The sequence below is a fragment of the Thermobia domestica genome, chromosome 7 (genome assembly GCF_964235325.1).
Source record: "Thermobia domestica chromosome 7, izTheDome1.hap1.1, whole genome shotgun sequence".
NCBI lineage: Eukaryota > Metazoa > Arthropoda > Insecta > Zygentoma > Lepismatidae > Thermobia > Thermobia domestica.
The window spans coordinates 6,228,463-6,247,697 of record NC_137460.1 but is presented as its reverse complement, the minus strand read 5'-3'; the positions used below and the strand labels follow the sequence as shown (position 1 = coordinate 6,247,697).

At 37.1% G+C, this 19,235-nt stretch overlaps 1 protein-coding gene across 2 annotated transcripts in view; it reads right to left on the bottom strand.

Annotated features, from left to right (window-relative positions):
• Ddr (discoidin domain-containing receptor 2) overlaps nucleotides 1-19,235 on the bottom strand; it is a 934,573-nt gene that overhangs the window by 226,396 nt on the left and 688,942 nt on the right. For both annotated transcript variants that reach the window (XM_081764059.1, XM_081764060.1), the window contains exon 5: nucleotides 17,270-17,417. In XM_081764059.1, coding sequence (XP_081620185.1) covers nucleotides 17,270-17,417 — 148 coding nt within the window. The remainder of the gene's footprint in view (nucleotides 1-17,269; nucleotides 17,418-19,235) is intronic.

The following is a 19,235-nucleotide window of genomic DNA, read 5'->3' as shown; positions in this document are numbered from 1 at the left end:
GTAGTGAGTTCAAGGACCCACTTATTTACTGTGGTGCATATCTTCAAAGTAGTACCAATAACGCAGATAAAAAACCGCATCACCTCACAGTGACATACTAACTCAACATCAGACGAACGATTCATATACCACACTATCCTCATTAAATATGTAATATTTTTTTCTGTGGCCTCTGTAATTTATCATGGTCACAGCAAGGTGACGTGGTATAAGTTTTATGACAGGTGAATGTGAGGGCAATTTTCGTTGCGATAAAGCATGCGAGTATATTTTACGATGGTTTTGCTATCTTTATGACTACCCAACACCATTAAGTTTTTCTTTTTTTTGTTTAAATTGAGATACTCCTGCCATCTATGTATCGTGATGGAAAAGAGAATTTCGTGATGTTCTATAGCAAGGGGAAAGGTGAATAAAGAAAAAATAATAATAAGATGTTCGAAAAAACACAACAAATCTATAATAGTATTCAACTGTGTGACGTGGAACCCTACCTTTTAACACGCAAGGATACAATATCAATGAACCCTGTCCCCTCTCTATTTCCATCAAACGTTCTATCTTTCTGAATACAGATATTGTTACAATCATCTTTTCCTTAATGTGTGAAATCCTGCTCTGCGCGTATAGTGTATATTTGCCAGTAAGAGAAGCTTAACCTTTCTTGCTTTAATAACAATGCATGTGTGCGCTACAAACGACAAGCATGATAATTCAATATTACTGGGTAAAGGAAATTTTCGCACCTACCGCACTATAAATCTTGATTTTAATTTTCTTTTAAAAAATAATGAGAGGATTAATGAAAGTAAATTAATCAGTAAGATCCATTCATAACGGTCTCTGAAGCGAAAAGCGAAAGCATGTCGGCAAAGTTATTTTTCAAGCAGGGCCGGGCCTAGGCAATTTACCACCCCGTGCAAAGGAATAATTTGCCGCCCCTTTCTCCAGAAAGAACAAATCTTAAAAGATACGATTTTAAGTATGCGACCCCATTATGAATAACGAAGGGGAGGGAAAGTGCACTCCCACTTAGAAAGGCCTAAATACTACAAATAATCTCGTGGTTCTGCGTGACGTATCTACTAACGCTCTCGCCTTCGCTGCGAGCGGTCCCGGGTTCGATTCCCGATGGTGGCACTCGGTCTTAAAAGTGTAAAAAGCTTTTTCAGGTTAGCCATCCTGAATGAGATTCATACCAGGCAAATGCTGGGGTGGTACCTAATTTAAGGTCCCAGATCATTCCCTTCCCAATCCTTTCTTCCTGACCTTTTTCTGGATAGTGTGATTGTCGTGGGACGTTTTCCCTAATACCGTGTGGGCTAACATAACCAAAGATGCCGAAAATCCAGAAATCTAAATCCCAAATCCTACAAATACAATCTGATTGTGTCTGTTTTAAAGCAAACCCACGAGCAGAGGAAAGATGGCAATCCTTTTTTATAGAATTCAATATCGAGCTTCAATCTCAATATATCAGTTTGCAATTCCAGTGCAACTAGCTCTTTTATATTTATTTCTTGATGTCCTTTCTACATTCGTTATATTAAAAAAAAAAAAAAAAACTTGTTTCCACCTTTAATAATATGGAACTTGTTTCTGACAAACTAGTTTCCATATTAAAACTGTGATAACTAACTAAATGGAACAGGTGTTCGCTACTGTTCGAGAATTGAGTTCTTGTACTTGACTACAATCAAGGAATTCATGTTTGACCATTTGCTTTAGCACTATCCATGTAACCTTAAACTAATGCGACATAAACTTAATTTATGAATGTAATAGAAGGTCAGCTTAGTAAATGTAACTACTGTCATTATGAAGTGTATTTCCGACAAGAAATATTTATTTTAAATAATATAGTTCTGACAGATTTTGCTGCCCATCGAAACTGGTCGTCCTGTGCTAATACACGTGTGGCATATATATGGTAGACTTTCAAGGACTTTTCGTTGAATGTTTCTCAGAAATAAATGGGATGTGATGCTTCCTTTTTATTACCAATAATGCAACAGAGGGAACAGCGCATTAGTGGTAGAATGCTCACCTCTAGCACGAAGAATTCCTCTTTCGATCCCAGACCATGAGAGTTTGTAATGGATAAAATTGGTGTCCATCAGATTTCTCCAAAATTCTCATTTCAGTATATATTTTTTAAATAATCATTCATTTTCATTAATAATCCGTATCCTCTAGCCTACAGGGCATAACTGTAGAACGTAAAAAGTAAGAGATAAATAAATAAATAAAAATAATAAATAAGTATGATTATAAATAAATAAATAAAATCAAACATGCATTTAAATTAAGATACCAGACTGAGTCAAAAAAAATGTATACACACTTTGACCTGTCATTATTATTATTATTATTATTATTATTATTATTATTATTATTATTATTATTATTATTATTATTAAGTATTCTGCCTTTTGGCAGGTGGAACTAATGAGTTTTTTTAATTTTTTTTTTTTAAATAGGTTTGGGCCTGGAAATGTTTCTTCCATGTTTCTCGATTTTTAGCTTTCTCTTTTAACTCTCGATATTTACTTGTAATTTCTAAATCATCGATCAGCTGGGTTCTCCTTCCTATTCCTCGCTAGAAAATAATTAGGGAAAAAGTTAAACAGATTCTACTTGACACATTCCACAATAACATTGGCAGGATGGAAAGAGAACCAAGAAAACCATGGATAACTTAAGCAATGCTTAAGAAGATGGAGAAATGTAGAAAGGCGAAAACCACGGACATCAGAGAATACAGAAGGCTGAATAATGAATTGAGAAGAGAGACGGGTAAAGCCAAAGAAAAATACATGGAACAGATGTGTGAAGAAATAATGGAACTTCAACGGCGCGGCAGTTAAGCCTACCTAATAATACCTAATAATGCCTGCTGATTCCATTTCCCCTACTATTAGTGCAGGTTGTATTATTAACAAGATGATGCCCCGCCGCTTTCATAGGAATTGCGAGCATACCTTGATCAAAATGTACTAGGCACGTGGATAGCTCGCAGGCGACCAATCAAGTTTCCTGCATGCTCTCTCGACCTGACATCGCTCTATTTTTTCTTATGGGGCACAGTAACAGTCGAAGTGTACCGCTGCAAACCATGTAACTTGGACGGGGATAAGGTTGGAACGTTACGCGCAGAAATTCCGTTGGATACTTTGGTGCAAAGTGCGGAACCAGTCTTGACTTGTACTCATAAATGTATCGATGCTGAAGGCCACCATTTTAAACTAACATTTGACATTCAATTTGAGCACAAAGTACAGTAGGCTACGCTTATTTCTTAAATTCAACTATAGCCTTACTTGTCCCAGAAATTTAAGCTTGTAGGCTAGAAAATAAATTTTCTATGACAGTTCAAATGTGTATAGCTTTTATTTTCATTTGGCGCATCCGACATATATATATAACATTTATATATATATATATATATATATATATATATATATAACATTTATATATATATATATATATATATATATATATATATATATATATATATATATATATATATATATATATATATATGTGTGTATGTATAGCAAACTACGCTTAAGAAGTAAAAATGCGCTGACCACGCTTCATTCCATCCAACATGATGGCGGCCACGCCAGTTTCATTCGAACTTAGAATGAGGCAGATAAAGATCAATTTAAGCTTCAGCGTCGCGGCTACAGTCTTCGAAAACATTCAAAGACATTAACTTAGCAGCACATACAGTAGACCCAATTGTAGGAAACGGTAGACTAGCCAACTGCCAACGTTGTCCCTATGTTCTTATACTTGTCTATTTTACCGAACATTTGGCTGATTGATTCTTAAAGTTGGTGTTGGATGCCCTAACCTGTTCCTTTTAACCTTCTCCTCCATTGGCTTTCGAGAGAATGGGATGTCGAGAAGACTGAAAACTGAATCCATTTCTACCGTTTTCTGCTACTGAAGTATATTTAAATATTAAACATATTCCATTTCATTTACAGGCTAAGAACAAAAATGTTACTACATTTTAATACGTATACTTGCAGTAAATTAGCAAATGGATTCTTTGATTATAGCCGGTACCATGAGCAAAACCTCGGGCATACTCTGCAAGTTTATTAGTTTTTGCAAGTTTGTGTTTTGTTCTTCTAAGTTGCCACGACCAAGCAACACCCATACCTTCAGTGGATGGTTGTGTCTAGTGTTTCTGAGTGGAGGAATTCTAACTACTACAGACAGGGACGTACGCAGGAGGTGGCTCCTAGGGGTCCGGACTTCCCGAAATTTCGACTTTTGTGTAAATTTAGCCTAATTTTAGGGGCAATTTCAGGATTTTTTTTTTAAATTATAAAATACCCTAATATTGGATTTGGACCCCTCCGAAATAAATTTCTACGTACGCTACTGACTACATAAGCTGAGTGGCAGTTGCCAAGGTGGCTGCAACTGCAAGGGGTCATATGCTCAATTCGGTGGCAACGCTTACTGCAACTGGAAATGTAAATCTCTCTCTGTCATTCAGTTTTTTACATAAAAAATTTATAGATGCATCAATACTATTTTGTGTTCAAGTGCAAAGGTTTATTTTAACTAAAATTATTTTAAGACTTAAAAAAAACTTTCTTTGAAGATAAAGAAATAGGCAGTTGCACAACAATGAAACCTACAGCACGAGCCACCACGGAGATGTATAGTACGTTAAAAAATTTGATGATATATATCATAAAACTTACAGTAGTCAAATACGAAGTTTCTATACTTTCATGATACCTCTTTTATAAACGGTAATAATTCAGCATAACATTTTGGTAGTTTAAGGACCGAATAAAAGTTATAAAAAATGTTGTGATCTTGTGAATCTAGTGATAGAAGATTATAACATTTTCTTCGCCTCGCTACTCCAAAGCCATATACGCCATCTAATATCGATAAAAGCCTTCATACAGAATCGCTTATGGAGATAAAAAGCACTATTTTTCTTCTCTCTTACAGCTTATATAACAATTGCGATGCGTTGTGAACATATTGGTTTTCAAAGAGAACACGACTCTTAATCGCTTTGGGGCGGGTTCACTGTGCTGCACTCTTGTGGCAAAAGTTCATATTATAAGATCATCACCACTAAAAATGACTTTTTTTTTTTGCCCTTTCTTTCCTCAGCTTAAATACAATCATTTTCTCCTCCGAAAGGAAAAGTTTGGGCGAACATATATAGAGAAAACGGTTACTTTTATGTTTGTTGTAGATGGCTGTATCGAGTGAAATTGCTAAGGAGATAATGAAAGACCTCAGCTAAGTATTACCTGTGCTGCCATCTGGTGGATAAAGATTCCGCGTGAAACTGCATTGCTATGACCTTAAGCATAAAATGATACTAAAATACGTTGATATGGAAAAAGATAATGTAGTCTGGTCTTGAATATTGCTTTTCGTACTGTATTTTATATTGTAATTTTCGAAGTACTCTATATACTATGTTATAACATTAGCTTTCTACGTGCTGGTAGCTATGCGCACAAGCCGTACATACAAGAACGTAAATTTAAATAGATGTTCATTTGATTATAATTTTCTAATTGTGTTATACTTTTTTTTTCATAAAACTCACTTAAATTCTTTAGCATTAGAGACTGTATTATGTAGCTTTTAGCTGTGCAATGTATTGTCAGCACTTCGGTCACTTTTCATTATCGTTGTATTTTTGACTTGGTTGGTTGATGGAATGTTTTTTTTAGCACCGAGGCTATATGAGACGTGAAGCTACAGCTTAGTGTGTGACTCGAACCCGGATCTGCAGCGCCAAAGGCACCCAGGCTAACCATATAGCCACGAGAGAGTTCCGTTATTTCTAGCGTGCAGCTGAATAATCTAGAGGCCCACAACATAATGAAAACAAATATTTTTTTCAGAAATAATCTCCCACTGCTTTCTAAGCTCCCTCGTGGCTTAATGGTGAGCGTACATGTCTTCGGCATGGAAGATCTGGGTACAAGACTCACAACTCATATAGTATCGGTGCTAAAAGGGACGTTCAGCTTCAGTTCAACCATCAAAATGCTACTGTCCTGAAGAGACTTATTCTATTAACAACTTACATCATTATCCCACCATATAAATGGAATGTTGGGGTGAGTTTGTGGCAAACTTGGATAAGTGATGCATGATACCAAAAACAAATATTTTTTTCTTATAATTCCATGGGTCCACAAGCCTTCGAAGTTACCAGTTTGCTATAGGTTTTGTCATTCAGATTAAAGCAAAGCGCCTGAAATGCCATCAACCCGCTATACATAGCTCCTCTACTGGTTGCCTATTACAAGGGTATCAACCTTAACGTCCTAGTGGCAATAAGATCAAAATGACGCGTAAATTGTGGAATAGAAAAATAAAGACAAGCTTCTTAAAAATTTGCATGAGAATTTGCAAATCTACACAAAATTTGGAATGCACCAACGTAAACGGCACGTTTCTAGCACTTGTGGTTTTCGAGATTTCATTGTCGAAAGGATTGGCCACTAACATATAAACTTTCTTGACCACAAACATATAAACCTAGCATTTTGTAGTCTAGCTGAATCTGCGCTCTCTACACAGCGCATCATGCACATATGAATATATCTCCTTGTTATTTCTCACAACATTGTTACATGTTCCTTTACAGATACAAGTAAAGGACTCTTGATTTTTTAAACAAATCGGCAAGGGGTACCATAAAAGGGAGATTTTTTGATTATTTTTTCAATATCTAGCACCGTTTGCAAGACTTGAGTTAATTCCGGTAAAATTTCTAATTCATGTATGATCAGTACTTTCTTCTTGCATGCATTATAACAAGCAAATACATTAAACACGCAATTAATCATAACGTTAGTGATATATGGTATTCATTGGGCAAAACACTCCAAACAAATAAAGATTCATCTTAGACTGGAGAAATGGTTATATTTCGTTTTTCATTATAATTTGGCCATGAAACAAATACCGGAGAGATATACTACTCCCGTATACAAATATGTGGTGTTAGAATGTATAATTTGCAGGATATGATTATTTAGTTTTTTTAAAAAAAAAATTCAACATTTTCAATGTACCCCTAAAAATGTAATAAAGAAATAACGGTCATGTTTTTCTTTATATTCAATTACAACGGGACAATCTACACAAAATTTGCAATCGATCAGTGAAAACGGCATCTTTCTAGAGCCTATGGTTCCTGACAGTGGCGGCGATTGGACGTTAAAAGTGGGGGGAGGGCAAGACATGATCTGAATATTTGTATATCAATGTTAATATACAAATTTCCCTGGTTGAAACTACATACATTAATAGGGCATTTCAGAAAAGTGGGGGGGCAACCGCCCTCTTTGCCCCCCTAATCGCCGCCCATGGTTCCTGACAACTCATTGTCGAAAGTATTGCCCACAAATACATAAACTTTTCTAGCATTTTAATAGACTAACCCGAACCTGCGCTCTCTATACAGCGCATCATTCACATATAAACATATCAACTTGTCATTTCTCACAACATCTTTACATGTTCCTATACAGATACCGCCAAAGGGTACCATAAAAGGGAGATTTTTTTGATTATTTTTTCAATATCTCGCACCGTTTGTAAGATTTGAGCCTACTTCCGGTTGGAGTTCCTAATTCATGTACGATCAGTGTTTTCTTTCTTCTTGTATGCAGTATATGATAAGCAAATACATTACACATACAATTAATTATAATGTCAGTGATGTATGGTGTTCATTGGACAAAACACTCCAAACAATAAAGCTATTCATCTTAGACTGGAGAAATGGTTATTCTTCGTTTTTCATTATCATTTCGCAATGACACACGCCTGAGAGATATTCAACAACTCTATAGAAATATGTAGTGTTGGAATGTATAACTCCTAGGATATGATGACTTACCTTTTTCGAAATTTCAACACTTCCAGTGTACCCCCAAAAAATGTAATAAAGTAATAACGGCCATAGTTTTTGAATATTCAATCAGAACTGGACAATCTACACACAATTTGAAATCAACCAGCAAAAACGATACATTTCTAGCACTTGTGGTTTTCGAGATCTCATTGTCGAAAGGATTGGCCACTAACATATAAACTTTTCTTGACCACAAACATACAAATCTAGCATTTAAATATATAGATTGTTTTTTTTAACCAAAATGGTTATTTTACCTTTCTACCAGATATTCTAGTGTTTTGAGTTCCTGTTCTAACTGTTCCTCACGTACTTGATTATTTGCATTACTGTCAATAGTTGCATCAGGAATATTACTACCTTTTTGATTACTCTGTACATCACTCCTGTACTATACGATTTATCACATGCACTGTCTGTACATTAGTATTTCTTCAATGATCTCTTAAATGAGTGCTACTTCTTTTTAATACTTTAGAGGGGCCCCATTGGTAGAGCGATTACCTCTGGTGCGTGAGGCCCCTGGTTAGATTCCCGGCCAAGTACATTTATGGGGGACAACGTCGTGTTCATGGGTTTTCTTGGGTATTCACTTCTCCTCCCATATTCTCATTCCACCAATTATTCCATCATCATTCACTTGCCCTAAGCATCATTTCCCTTAGCCTAATGAGCATAATTGTTGGATGTTAAACTGAAATATTTCATTTCATTTTTGTTTTCTTATTACTTGATAGTTTATATTTTATACAATAAAATTCTTAATGTTTCATGTACTTTAATGTCACCAACAGGTACTCACACTTATTCTTTTGTACTATACAAGAAGCTGAGGTACACATTCTGGGTTTCTACAATCAGAGTATAGTAGAAACTGTACTATAGTATTATACTGTTTGTGTACAAAAATAGTCTTTTAATGCTGTAAAATATTTTGTTACATTAATCGCTTTACACATTTTTTTTTGGTAACCTTGTATACTTTTACGAGGAGATTTGCTTTGTAACTCACCGGAAAGTGCGGGAACCAGAGTTAGCGAAGGCAGGCTTATCAAAGGATTAAGAACATAGAAGAGGACGCTAGTTGCTGACATTATCGCTGAGAACAACTTGGAAAATTACATTCTCGACCTTCGTTTCGTTTGTAGTAGTGAGACTTATTTATGCAATTTCTCATGTTTTTAAGTTTAGAAGAATGTCTGAGAAAGAACTATGTACTACGATAGGTGATTAAAAGATAGTTGGAAGGAAAAAGAGGAAGACGCAAAAGAAGATATAGGAAAATTGATGTACCATGACAAAGAGGTTATCTGAGGACCGGCTGCGTGGAATTATCTCAGTTTGTGACAAGTGATCTGCCAGGAATGGCAGAATACATACGATGATGATGGGTGGCCAGAAATCTTGTATCTTCTCGAGATTCTCAGCTATCTTCCATGCTCTAACCCACTTGACGTAACAGTTCTTTGTAGCCCTGTGGCGCTCCAATGCCATCTGTTAGCGAACGACCGAACTACATCCAGCCTAGGGACTAACATGTGGTCAACGCACTGCGTCGCCCTGTACTTAAGAGTCTTCATCCCGGCGAAATTAAAATACCGCTAATTTTACAGTAATTATGTGATATCTTCAAATAGATAAAAGATAATTGAAATGTGGAACAAGAGCGCCCTACACAATATTATTTTACATGAGAAACTGTTATCACGACTCACTTATCTGCTTTCGATTTCGAGTCATTTTGAAGATCGGCATTTATTTTCGCGTTTCTAAACAGCTGAAAACGGAAAGCCACTAGGTGACTTGCGATAACGGTACCTCACGCAAAATAATATTGTCTAGGGCGCTCTTGTTCCACATTTCAATTATCTTTTATCTATTTGAAGATATCACATAATTACTGTAAAAATAGCGGTATTTTAATTTCGCCGGGATGAAGACTCTTAACAGGCGTACTACGAGCTTTCTAGACCTAGTGCCTGACACAACTTTTATTCACGTGATTCTCCAGTTTGCCTCACGATGCTCGGTGGGAAGCACCGGCCGAGAATCGAACCCGAGACCGCGCGGACTTGAATTCAACCCTCTAACCATTAGACTGCGGTAATTTCCTTCCTTTCCATGCTCTACTTTCTACATTGTTAGGTTCGTTCATTTTACATTTATAACCGTCACATTTAATAAGGTACTAACTGTGCAGCATTAAAATAAACATTTTAATTTATTTTTACACAAAGCAAATTTTTAGTTTCATACGAATTAAGTTTGACGAGTAAAAAAATAATAGGATAGGAGATAACATGGGCGTAGGATAACATGTAATAATATTTTGTGAGCGGATTTTTATTTTTTTTATTTTTTATTTTTCAGACATAATACTCGTAAACATTCTCCTAGGTTAAACTGCTAAGCCTGGCTCTGGCTCTAGGTAAGATTCAGCAACACAAACACACACACACACACACACACTGACGTTATGACTGAAAGCATGACGAGTGAAGCAAGGTTCGTCATTTGTCGTCAGTCAGCCTTCACCGCTCATTAACGAGGCAAGAACTTTTTTTTTTTAAGGGGGTGGGCTTGAAGAACAAAAAAGTCTCCCCTTTCCCTGTCCTCTATGTTGGCTACAACCATAATGGGCGAAGTCATTTATCTTAGGGAGTTAATTTTGTGCTTTTTTTTTTCCGTCTTTTTTTTTTTTTTTCAGTGGAAATTTTTTATGTCAACGACTCTTGTAATTTTGAGTGTGCTTTCATTCGTAACGTTCAGGATACGATATCAAAACAGGTAGGCATTCCTCTCTTTATTTATAATACAACATCAAATTATCCCCGTTTTTCCTGCTAACAGAACACTATGGCAATTCGCTGACGCACGAAGACCTTTCAAAGACAGCACAAAATACGAGGGCTGATCGACAAAAGGTTACAAAGCATAAAATTTTTATGTTATTGTAACTTAACGAAGTTTTATTTGTAGATTAATAACGTATTTGTTTCGTTGTAGGATTGAGACTTTGGATTCTGATTATGTATACTCGAGAAGGAGACATTTAAAAATGGGGACTCGTCTGGAAAATTGGTCAAGGGTAGGAGTGAAGTCAGTGGTGTGGTTCCTTTTGGGGAAAAACACTGCACCTACTGACATTCATAAAACAGATTGTGGATATGTGTAGGGAGAACTCAATTTTAAGGTTACATGTGTCGAAGTTGCACTGTACCTTCAAAGAAGGACGGACCTATATTAATTATTAATGACAATCCTGGACACAACGGTAGACTGAGTACTTCAACCACTGACGTTACGTTTAAGACCACTAGAGCACCCCTTCTATAGCACTGACCTAGCTCCAGTGACTTTCATCTTTTCCCTGGTCTAAAGCAAAAAATGGCTGCCCACCATTATCTGGCATGTGATCATGTCAAAACCTATGCCTCACTGTGGCTACGAGAACTTGACGCCAATTTCTATGCAAATGGTATAGAAAGCTTTATTTGCCGCTGTGATAAGCGGTTGACTCCTCTATAATAATAATATATGAAATGACATCTTTGAGTTTTACGTCCCACCGTTATGCCGGTTAGGCTAAAGGAGACGGTGATGATGAGTAATGAATGAAATGGTGGAATGAAGAAAGTGGGAGGAAACGGGAGAACCCCGAAAAAACCCACGCACACGGTGTTTAAGTTAAAAGTTTACTTAACAAGTTCACTTGGCGGGGGCTGGGATCGAACCCGGGACCCCAAGCAGCAGAGGTGAACGCTCTACCACTGAGCCACCGCGAAAATCTTATTAATGTCTATATATACAGTGTGACAGTGTGTTCGAAAACAACACCTAAAAGCTTTTTCAAAATGAATTTTCACACACACACAAATATATATATATATATATATATATAAGGGTCATAGTTCGAGAATAAAATGCCGAGTAAAAGAACATACCGGTAGAGATTATTTATTTCGATCCTAGATTAAATTAATGTACCACTGGATATGGAATAGAGACGGCAAAGGATTAATATCGAAGCGTAGAAGGAAATCCATGAGATTGCAGTGTGTCGTCAGTTAAAAAAAAAAAAAAAAAAAAAAGATGGGAACCATTGGTTTAATTCTTTAGTATGTGCCTACGCTCAGAAATACACAAAGTTTGCGTAGAATACATATTTTCTCATTCTACTGAAATTTGAAGAAGAAACCATTGTGGAAAATGAATTATGAGCTAAAACAATGATATCCATCGAACGATCGTTTCAATTTATACCGTTTGAGATAATGTCTGATACCTTTTTTCATAAACAGAGAACATGAATTATAATTAACTATCCTGTTAAATAGAAATGTCAAATTTTTTCACATCTCATAGTTACAGTACACCATTTAAAGACGGTTCATAAAACTGTCGAAACGTCATCACGTCTATTGTGAGTCTCACGATTTATTTTATTTCTAAAGTTCTATTGTACAAAGCAAGCCATATATTTCTATTATGCTGCCAATATGTCTTGAGCCGTGGCAAAAATGCGAACTAAAGCTCACACCCTCGACACACCCACGCGTTGAGCCAATAAGGGTTGAGCTGTTGCTGAGAGAGAGAACCTTGCAGTCGTCTACGCTATTGTCAGATTTAAGAACAAGAAACTCTCGTATAGAATTCGCACGTTCTGTACTGACCGCAAGATTCGCGTTCCGAAGTGCGGCAACATTGCTCTACGGATGACGAAAGAGAGTGGAATTCCTTCAGCCGATAGCAGCGCTTGGAAAGGAAGACTAAGTATCAAGACAATGTGGCATCTCTATATATCTTATCGTAAATAGTTGATACATGTTTTTTTTTTTTTTTTTTTTTTTTTTTTAAATGTGTAATAACCATGTTTCAAGTTAACGTTACAATTCAACTGCCTTTAAATTTTATAAATATACGTAATATTCCAATAACTTAATTAAAATGTTTAAGCCCTGACTTAAAACACAGTTTGAACAAAATGTACAGATGAATAACGTTCATATTGCCTTGTCATGTATTAAGAAATCAGGTATAATTTATGGTCAATTAAACTTTCAACTTAATCATTTGTAAAAAAATTCTCTGTGCGCGGCGCAATAAACTTCTAATTTAAAATAGCGCGGAAAAACTAGCATATAAATGCCATAGCACATGCGTGTCCTCTGACGGTAAACATTTACAAACATAAATTTTGCATATTTTATTTTGAAACAAAAATTAAAATTTCCGCAATAAAAGAAATAGAATTATATCGTATTGTCAAGGGCGCCGATTTCTCCATAATTGGGGAGGGGGGGCTATTCAGATGCAGAACGTATATATATGAGGAATTTAAGATAAATTGCATTCAAATTATGCCAAATATTGTATATTCATAAATACAATAGGGGGCCCACATGAGCTTTGGGGGGCCGGGCCCACATGAGCTTTGGGAGGCCAGGCCCCCCAGGATCGGGGACCTTGCGCATTGCCTCCCCGGAGCTCTGAAAGTGCCCCCCAAGAGGACACCAAAATAATACGTCTATAATATAATAATAAATAGAATAATACCAGCAGCACCCACCCCCAGAATATTAAGAGTGCCCCCCGGAACATTTTTTCTGATAGAAGGACTGGTTTCAATATCTTTGTACTATACTAGCCATGGTCGCCTGCAGGGTAAGCACGGGACGGGGCGGAGACATTACCCATCCCTGGATTTTCGAAGAGTGTTAAGTTCTTCAAAATACATGTCAAAATATGTTAGATTCCCTTACTTATAAGCTATAGCATTTAATATATTTGTATTTGTATTAAGTACTAACGTACTAAAAGGAGGGCATGAGGGCTCAGTGTTACAGCGATTACCTCTTGTACGTGGGGTGTAGGGTTCGATCCCCGGCCAAGTAAGTTGTGGCATAAAACATTGTGTTCTTGGTCTTCTCGGGATACTCCCGTTTCCTCCAACATTTTCATTCCTTCATTTCTTATTTAATCATTCACTTGCCTTAATTATTCGTCTCCCTTTGCCTAACAGACAATAGTGGGACTTTAAACTGAAACATTTTTACCAGGCCTGTAGCCAGCCCAAAAATATAGGGGGAGCCCGGCTGATATTAGGGGGGCCCCGATGCAACCATATCATATTTCATCACCATATTATAGTTCATTTGCCAGTCTACCGTGAAAATTTTAGGGGGGTAGACAAAATTTAGGGGGGAGGTGGCTCAAATTAGGGGGGCCCGATGCAACCATATCATATTTCATCACCATATTATAGTTCATTTGCCAGTCTACCGATAAAATGTTAGGGGGTAGACAAAATTTAGGGGAGGCGGTCCCTCTAGCCTCCTCTGGATACGGGCCTGCATTTTATCATCTTATCAACAATAGTCAATAAAGTTACGCAATAAACGTAAATAAGTGTTGCTTTATATGCAATTGTTTATCCGGGTGTGTATGTGTGTGTATGTACAATCATGTCCAAAATTATTGTGGCATATCTATAACTGTCTTCTTGTAAGAATATAATTTAATAATGAATTTGCAGAGTACTTTTAATACTGATACTATGCGCATAATCGGGACATGTATATTTGTGGTAAATTTCATAGGAAAAGAATTATAAATACGAAAATTAGAATGATCAGTGGCGTATTTACGATTTTGTTTCGGGAGGGCTTTGCTAACTTTCGGGAGGGCTTTGCCTGAAAATGTGAAAATTCTGCAAGATATTTCATATATTTTACTATAGTAAGTAAGATTTCGGGGGAGGGGGCTTAAGCCCGAAAGCTCCCCCTAAATACGCCACTGAGAATGAGTAAAACAAAATGTTGCTAAATGAACAATAAAGTTTTATTTTCGTTTTATTGTTTCTTATTTACTGCTCTTTTGACATGAAATTTGCCACATACATGTCTTTACCGATTATACACATACTAACATTATAAGAAATACCCGGCGAATTCGTTATCACATTATATTCCTTCAACAACAAATTTATAGATATGCGACATAATTTTGGATGAGTGTACATGCACGACTGTGTTTGTGTGTCAATAGTATTTAACCCTCTCCTTGGAAAGTCCTGCTCGATCCTCTGAAACTAGCTGAAGCAGGTTTGTCATCTGGAGCTCCAGGGGGGAGGGAAATTTCCCCCTTGAGTTTGAGATCTATACAGTATGGCGCTAAATTCGTTGTACAAAAGCAGAGGAGTGATTCCTGGGAGTAAAACAAAAACAAAAAAAGTTCCAATGAACATAGGGCGAAAACCCCACCCTTTACGTGTTATAGGCTGCCGAAAACATGAAAAAATGAATTATAAAGGTCCATAGCTCCAAAACTATGGGACCTATTGTAGTCGAGTCAAGACTTCACTTAGGAACTAGTATGTGCTCTATCCAAAAATGCGTGTTTCAGAATCCTGAGGTGCTTCCACAACAATTTTTAAAGAGGGAGTTTGACTACGGCCCTATGATACAAAGTACTCTCCAATTACCTCCATAAAAATTGTTGCGTGAGTACCTTAGGATTCTAAAACATGTATTTTTGGATAGAGCACATACTAGTTCCTAAGTGAAGTCTTGACCCGACTACAGTAGGTCCCATAATTTTGAAGCTATGGGCCTTTAGAATTCATTTTTTCATGTTTTCGGCAGCCTATAACACGTAAACGATGGGGTTTTCGCCCTATGTTTATAGGAACTTTTTGTTTGTTTTACTCTCAGGAATCACTCCTCTGCTTTTGTACAACGAATTTAGCGCCATACTGTATAAATATTAACCAATAAGAATATATCAATGAAATCTGAAATGACACTGAGCTCACGTGAAGAGAAAGACTAATAATTAAGATTAGGAATTACATATATAAAGAATTAAATATTCATATACATACGAGGTGTATTCAAAAAGAAACCGTACTTTTGAAATAGCACACCAACCGGCAGGGGGGGAAGCACGCTGTGGCTACTGAGCACACCTAGCGGCAGGTTTAGACAACGAATTACCACTTGCCTCGTTTCGCTAGCATCGTGACGAGCTACAGCTGCTGAAGTGAGCACGCGCACAAACTATTCGTCGGATTAATAATACAGTGACAATGGAAGAATTTGAAGTACAATGTGTGCAAGGGCGCCCATGTTGTGGTTTCTAAGGGGGGTCAAGTATAAGCGACGTTTCAAAAATAGTTTCAAATTATGCTGTAACTAATGTAAAAATTCCATTGGATTTTCGATATTCTGAAGTGCAGTTTTTTCTAGGAGGGCAAGCGCCCCACCTTGCCACCCTGACGGGCACCTTTGTGTGTGTGTGTGTGAAATTCTGCTACTAAATTGGCAAAACATTTGCAGAGACATTTTAATTGCTTCTCAATTCATTCAGGGTCTTCTCGTATCAAAAAAGGCACGCACGAGTCAAAGGTCAAGGTGATGTTGGGTGTTCTCTTTTTTCTTTCTTTCTTCCTTTTCTTTTCTTTTCTTTTCTTTTTCTTTTTTTTTTTTGATTGGAAAGGCATTGTCCAATATGAAGGTGTATCATGATCAGATGCTAAACAAACAGTTGTACTTGGACATTTTAGCGCGGTTGAGAGATGTTGTACGCAGGAAGAGGCCTGAGTTATGGGAAAACTAGACTTGAATGGTGCAAAGTGCCAATGTGCCTGCTCATGCTTCGCTCCGCATCCGCAGTTATCTGGCAAAACATCGATCAACCGTTGTGCTCCATGCAACCTATTCTCCGGACCTAGCCCGAGAAGACTTTTTCCTATTTCCCAAACTTGAAATCACTTTCAAATGACATTATTTCCAAACCACAGGAGAGTTACAGGACAATGCGTCAAGAGACCTACGCACCATTCCAGATAGTGCGTTCCAGGGTGTTTTCCAAAAATGGAAGAAACGTTGGAAACAGTGTGTTGACAGTAAAGAGGAGTACTTTGAGGGGAGTAGAGCTTAAAATCTTATGAAATGAGCAGTGTCGTATTTCGGGGGGAGGGGGCTTCCGGGCTTAAGCCCGCCCCGAAATCTTACTTACTATAGTAAAGTATATGAAATATCTTGCAGAATTTTCACATTTTCAGGCAAAGCCCCTCCCGAAAGTTAGCAAAGCCCCCCGAAACAAAATCGTAAATACGCCACTGGAAATGAGTAATACAGATTTTGTAGCAAAAGTTTGGTCTTCTTTTAAACACACCTCGTATGCCAATTGATGCTCTACTGACTTAAGACATTCGGGCATTATATACGAATCATTTAAAAATATATAGATCCTTAACTGGTATTATCTATTATGGTGAATGCTAATTATAGGAGACCAACTAGAAACAAAATTACGAAAGAAGTTTCTGCTACTTACCATGCCACCGACAACCCAATATCTCAACTCTCATGCAGACTGTTCGCACGTGGAGACTGTAGGGAACAAAGCGAATCTTCGTCGCCAGAATAGGAGGGTCTAGCGTTTGTTCGACCACAGAATACGTGTTTTTGTTCCCTTCAAGTAACTGCAAAGATAAGAAAATAAAACAATGTTAATATTGACCTATGACTACTTGCATATTAATTTGTTAACAACTATGCCATTTCAACATATCTTTGTATTTCATCTTATAAGAATATAGTATGATAATAGGTCTCATCTCCGTTAACATCTTATTCAAACCGGAAATAGTAGAAATCACCCATTTCCGGTTTTAGCCATGAGCGTGACATAACCAAAACAGTAACTGATAGCAGCAAGCTGTTCCTTGCAACCGGATCAATGTCTCAAAAGAACATATCACCACTATCTACAACACCCTACCAAAACCGGAAGTGGTTGAAATTTACTAGTACTTAAGGTTTCAATACATATTTGCTTATTTTCGTAGAGCAAAAACGGTACGGGATATCTAAAAACTGTTTCTGACACTAAGTCAGAATCCTAAAGAAGAGTTTTTTTTTTCGAGTTTTGTATACCTGTTGAAACCGGAAGAGGTGCAAATCCACGATTTTTCGGTTACAAATTGATTGCATCATGAATACAACGGAAATAGATGACGAAAAGCAGTTTTTGAATATGGATTTAGAACCAAGAATATGTTTCATCTCTGATTTTATTCTTTTATTACAACTAGAAATGATAGACGTCGATTACCAAAATAAATGTACTACAGTATAATAGGTGAATTAGTTCTTAAATACACCAGTGGAAACGCATTCAAGAACACCCTCCTATATCGAATAATTCCATCAAAATTCGCTCCTCACAGAAGCTATATCTACTGAGAACTTGCCGAAAGTAAAGGCACACCGTCCACAATGAAGTATGTACATATTGCTACTAGTTTAAAGGTCATCGGACAACACTGCGAGGATAGTTGGATGTGTGAAGCCAGAACAGTGACTTCGAGCGTAATCTATGTTTAGGTTACCGGAAACTGAATGCTCGGTCTGCAGATTTGCCGTTCGCGTTGATCGTTATGTATGACTGGTCCATCGATGTTCTACACCAAGGGAGGCAAAGGGTTGCTTTTAGCAGTTCTGTTGTGTTATAAATGAAACAAATATTTTTTTAAAAGAAAAATGTTATCGACATTATTATTATATTAACCGAGGAATTATATGGTACAGAACAGGAGGCTGGAGACGGTAAAAGGCAGATGGGGTATCTTCAACTGGGAGATGCGTGGTAAGCACATCAACTTCTAACCATATTTCCTGGCTTTCTTGACCTACAGTCAGCTTCTGTACAAAAGTGACTACCCAGTAGTCCTCATGACACTGAAAAGTCTTTATTCTTCACCAGAGATTGAAACCGATCTATGCACACTCATGGACAAGCGTGATCAAATGTGTATTATGGAAAGTTCAAATTCATGCTATTTTCAGGTAATTTTTCCAAGAATAGATGTGTATATCCTAATAATAAATACTCATGCATATATACATACATACATATATATATATCAATAGTGTATGAATATATCGCTTCTTAAATAGAAAAGTGATGCAACTCAAAGTTACAACTTTCCAGGAGAGAGATTTGTATATTTGCATCACTGCACTTCACAGGGACGGACAAAAGACATATTTTCTCCCTGAATAGGAGGACGGAGGATGTATACCTTCAACTACGATGTTCTTACAAAACTCTCCTGGCGTTTCGGACCACTTGTAACCTTATATGTCGCACTCAGTGCACAAGGTAATCAAGTCCGATTTGGGATAGTTACAGGGGTGAAAATGAGGAGGAAAGTGGAAACTCCGTTTCCCCACTTCCAAAAATATCTATGGCGTTCCTCCACTTCCTAAAAATTACAACTGACAAAGATATGCACGGG